The sequence below is a fragment of the Charadrius vociferus genome, unplaced genomic scaffold (assembly GCF_000708025.1).
Source record: "Charadrius vociferus isolate BGI_N301 unplaced genomic scaffold, ASM70802v2 scaffold613, whole genome shotgun sequence".
NCBI classification, from domain to species: Eukaryota; Metazoa; Chordata; class Aves; order Charadriiformes; family Charadriidae; genus Charadrius; species Charadrius vociferus.
In genome coordinates, this window is record NW_009647757.1 from 391995 (window position 1) to 395804 (window position 3810).

At 61.0% G+C, this 3810-nt stretch overlaps 1 protein-coding gene across 1 annotated transcript in view; it reads right to left on the reverse strand.

Annotated features, from left to right (window-relative positions):
• LIN28A (lin-28 homolog A (C. elegans)) overlaps positions 1-3804 on the reverse strand; it is an 11542-nt gene extending 7738 nt beyond the window's left edge. The window contains exon 1 of the mRNA XM_009882190.1: positions 3678-3804. Within this exon, the coding sequence (XP_009880492.1) occupies positions 3678-3755 (78 nt within the window). The 5' untranslated portion in view covers positions 3756-3804. The remainder of the gene's footprint in view (positions 1-3677) is intronic.
• Between the last annotated feature and the right edge of the window lie 6 nt (positions 3805-3810).

Sequence of the window (3810 nt, forward strand, 5' to 3'; positions counted from 1 at the left end):
GCTGTGGGGTCACCCTGGTCCCGAGGAGAAAACTCAGGAGCGACACACATGAGAAAGCAGGAAAAAGCGAGATATTAAATGTGCCCCGTGCCTCTATGAGCATCACGGGTCCAATGCACCGACTAACAAACCGCTGCTCTGAGTGGGTTCCCCCTTCCCCTTGCTGCCACCCCAGCTCCACACAAACCAACCCCCCCACCGGCCGGATCCTGCCCTGCACCCCAGCCCGGGGGAAAGGCAGGAGGGGACCCTGCAGGAAGGCTGGACTCTGCTCCCCGATGGAGAAATCTTCCCTTCTGTCCCTGCCTTTGCTCTCCTGTGTGCTCGGGGATGGAGCTGCCTCCAAACACGTGCTCTATTTTTCTTTTTTTTTTTTTTTTTTTTTAAAAACCAAACTTGCATCACGGTCATGTCTTGCCTGGCTCCATGCAGGGGGATGGCACGAGCACAGGTGGGCAACAGCCAAGGTTGGCTCAGCAAAAACCCACAGCCGAACAGCAGCCATCATCCCCCTCTGCCCCATCCCCTGCCCAGCCAGGTGGGGATGGAGCCCCTCCACCAACGCCGTCTCACAGAGATGCCACTGACCGCCCTGCAGACGCAGCAACCGCGGGGTCCCAGCAGTGCCCAGAAGCTCTCCTTGCCAAAAATCACGAGAAGGAACCAAAAAACCCCAACTAAGTTTGCCTTTATCAAGGGTTTAGACTTGTTGGCTTGAGGAAACACTTGGGAGATACAGAGCTGAGCGGTGCGGAGCAGCAGTTCCCAGGGGTTGGGCAGCCCCTTCCCCTCCACACTCAGCCAGGGACACCAGGACCAGTTTTGGGGATGGGCTGCAAACCACAACCGTGCTGGGCTGCGCTTCCTCCTCCTGCTCTGGCCAGCGGCACTGAGCCTTGGGGCCACAGGGTGCCCAGATTTACTCCTCTCCCTTTTTCCAGGTTGCCTTCCCCGGCAGCCCCACACTCCTGTAAGCGATGCCCAGAGCTGCTGTGCGAGCCCGGGAGCCACATCCCCAGGGGACCACCTCAGCTTTGAGGTCTTCCCCAGCACCAGCCTGATTTCTGCCACCTCGAGACCCCCCACCCTTTCATGGGCGCTGCTCAGCCCTTCGCCTCCCCGGGACGACTCGCTCTGTGCTTCATCCCCCCCCCCGCCCCGTCTCCTCACAGCCCCCAAATGAATCCATCTCCAGTGTCCAGGGGAGGCATTTGAACCCAAATGCCTCATTTTTATCTCACAATGCGAGGGAAAGGCAGCCCCGAGGAGCCCTGTTAGTCTCCTGTCCTGCCGAGATTTTAATCTCTTTGTGATCAGATAAAGGGAGAGGGAGATGGAGACGCGCTCCCTGCAGAGAAGGGCCATTCAGACCTGGTTCCTGTAATAAAGTGATTTAATAGATCTAAAGAGGCCAATTCCCTTCTTTCTCCCACAATTACTTCCTGTGGGTCATCATTCACGTATGTAAATGAAGAGGGGAAGGAGCGGGTTATGGGGGGCTCTGGGGTGTTAAATCCCAAAGGCTGGTTTGGGACACGGTGTGTGATGTGGGCAGTGGGTGCAGCACCCTGAGCCCTGTGTCTCGTCCCCCCCAGGATGGTGCCGGCTTTTGCCCTCCCAGGTCTGACTCCCTCCCTGAGGCGCAGAGCCAGCACCGGCTTTCGGGAATCGCCTGGATGGGGAGAGCATCGGCACGATTTCCCCACGAGCCACCCAAAAGCAGCGAGGGCAGTGTGGGGGCGTGAGTTTGGTCCCTCTCCGAGGAGGGGCCAGGGCTGATCTGGTGCCGGGATGCTCTGTGGTGGGAGAACCACCGGCATCAGCCCAGGCTGTTTCGCTGCAAGCAAGCAGTGACTTTGTGCCACCAGCAAGCAGGGTGAGAGGCGAAGCCCGACCTGAAGAAAGACTCAGCATCAGCCCAAAGCTGCCCTGTTTCTTGCAGTGCAAAGCCTGGCACTGGGCTCAGCCTGCCTTGGCTGCAGCAAGGAACCACACACACAGGCTGCCCCTCTGCTACCCAAAATAACCCACTTTTACCCAGTGTTCATCACATTTCCCAAACACAGCAAACCCTGTGCACCCCATGGCTGCCCCGGCCGTGGCAAACGGGGGATGCCGGGAGGCTGGAGCTCTCCCCGGGCAGCAGGATGCTCCCGGCAGAGACACCCCGGCTAATTCTCTTTTCCTGGAGGAATGTGAGCAAGAGCAATCAGGAAACCAGACTGTCTGGGGGCAATAAACCCCGGGGAGAAGGCAGGGAGGGCAGGAGGCTTCCCCCCACGGGCACTGGGTCCCGCTGTGCTACATTGAGATGCAAAGACCCCTTTGCTCTCTCAGAACACCAGGATCTCGGTTTTCCCCGGCTGATTTGGACCCTCCGAACCCAACCGTATTTCTGGCCCGGGACAGTAGCTCCTACCGAGGTGCTTTCGCCATGCCGCAGCTGAAGGAGAAGGGATTTGCTTCTTCCTTGGTCATCATTCCCTTGCCAAACCGCCGTAGCCCTGCCTGGAGCAGCCACTGCCTCGTGGGCAGGGGGTGAAAAACCCCAGAGAGACCCTGGTCCCAGGAGCCCTGTGCCCCCAGCCCATCAGCAAACTGTGGGACAAACCCTAATTTGGGGTGATTTGGATCCATGGAGAGTAGCAGCTCCCCTGAGCCAGCACCATCATGCTGCCTCAGCCCAAATCCTGTGCGGCTGCTCCCAGCTGTACTCATAAGTCCACTCTTGTTTGCTCCAGAGATGCCCGAGCCCCCTTCACTCATGCTCCCCATCCCCGAGGGCCACTGTTTTCCAGGGGTGAGGGAGCACGGCCCACGGTCATCACAGACCCCTTTCCACACAAGCCAGCGCTGAGCCCCACATCTCCCTCCCAGCGCCGGCCCCGATTTGGGGACCATCTCCACACCCATTTCCCCAGCCGCTAAATGGGGTCCCCTGGCAGATCCTCCCCCGCAGGCTCAAGCACCCGCAGCCCCAAATCCACGACTTCCCTCAGCGCAGGATCACCGACACGGTGGGGCTTCCCCCTCAGCAAGGTGTGTGGGGTCAAATCCGGACAGGAGACTGTCACTATCGTACAGGTTCCACAGGGGCACGTACGTGACCCCGCATGCCTTTGTGGCATCCGCAGCTGAAACAAGGGGCCCAAGCAGAGATACCCCCATCCAGGGATGAGCCACCGGCTGGGGAAAGCCCAATCCTGCATCCCTGCCCGGCTCAGGGCTCCCAGGAGCCTGTCCCCGGGGGAACACCGGCTCTTCCCGCAGTCTCTCCGCATCCCTGCTCTGGCACGTCCCGCTCAGCCCCGCGGGCACCTGAGCCCCTGGATGCGGCCCCGAAGGGGCTCCCCAGGGACCCACGGTGGGAAAATTAAATCGCTCAGGGATCAGCTTACAGTGCCGGTCCCCGGGGAGCAGCCCCTGGATGCGGCGGGTCGAGCGGCGGTGCCTGCCCTTCGACACCCTCCTCGCTCCGGGCCGAACGAACCCGGGGGACCCCGCCACCCCCCGGGATGGGATGGGATGGGATGGGATGGGATGGGATGGGAGCCACGGCCTCGCGTGGAGACGGCGTGGGTGGGTGTCCCCATCCCGCCTCGCATCTTCCCAGGAAGGTGCCAGGAGCTGCACGCCCTTCCCTCCCCACGACCCCACGCGGGATCCCGGCCACATACCTGGTGCACGAAGACATCGACGGGCGAGTCCAGCGTCGCGCCGCCCTTGGCGGTCATGGAGAGGAACCCGAAGCCCATGCGGACATTGAACCACTTACAGATGCCGGAACCGTGCAACGGCTGGGGCTCGTTC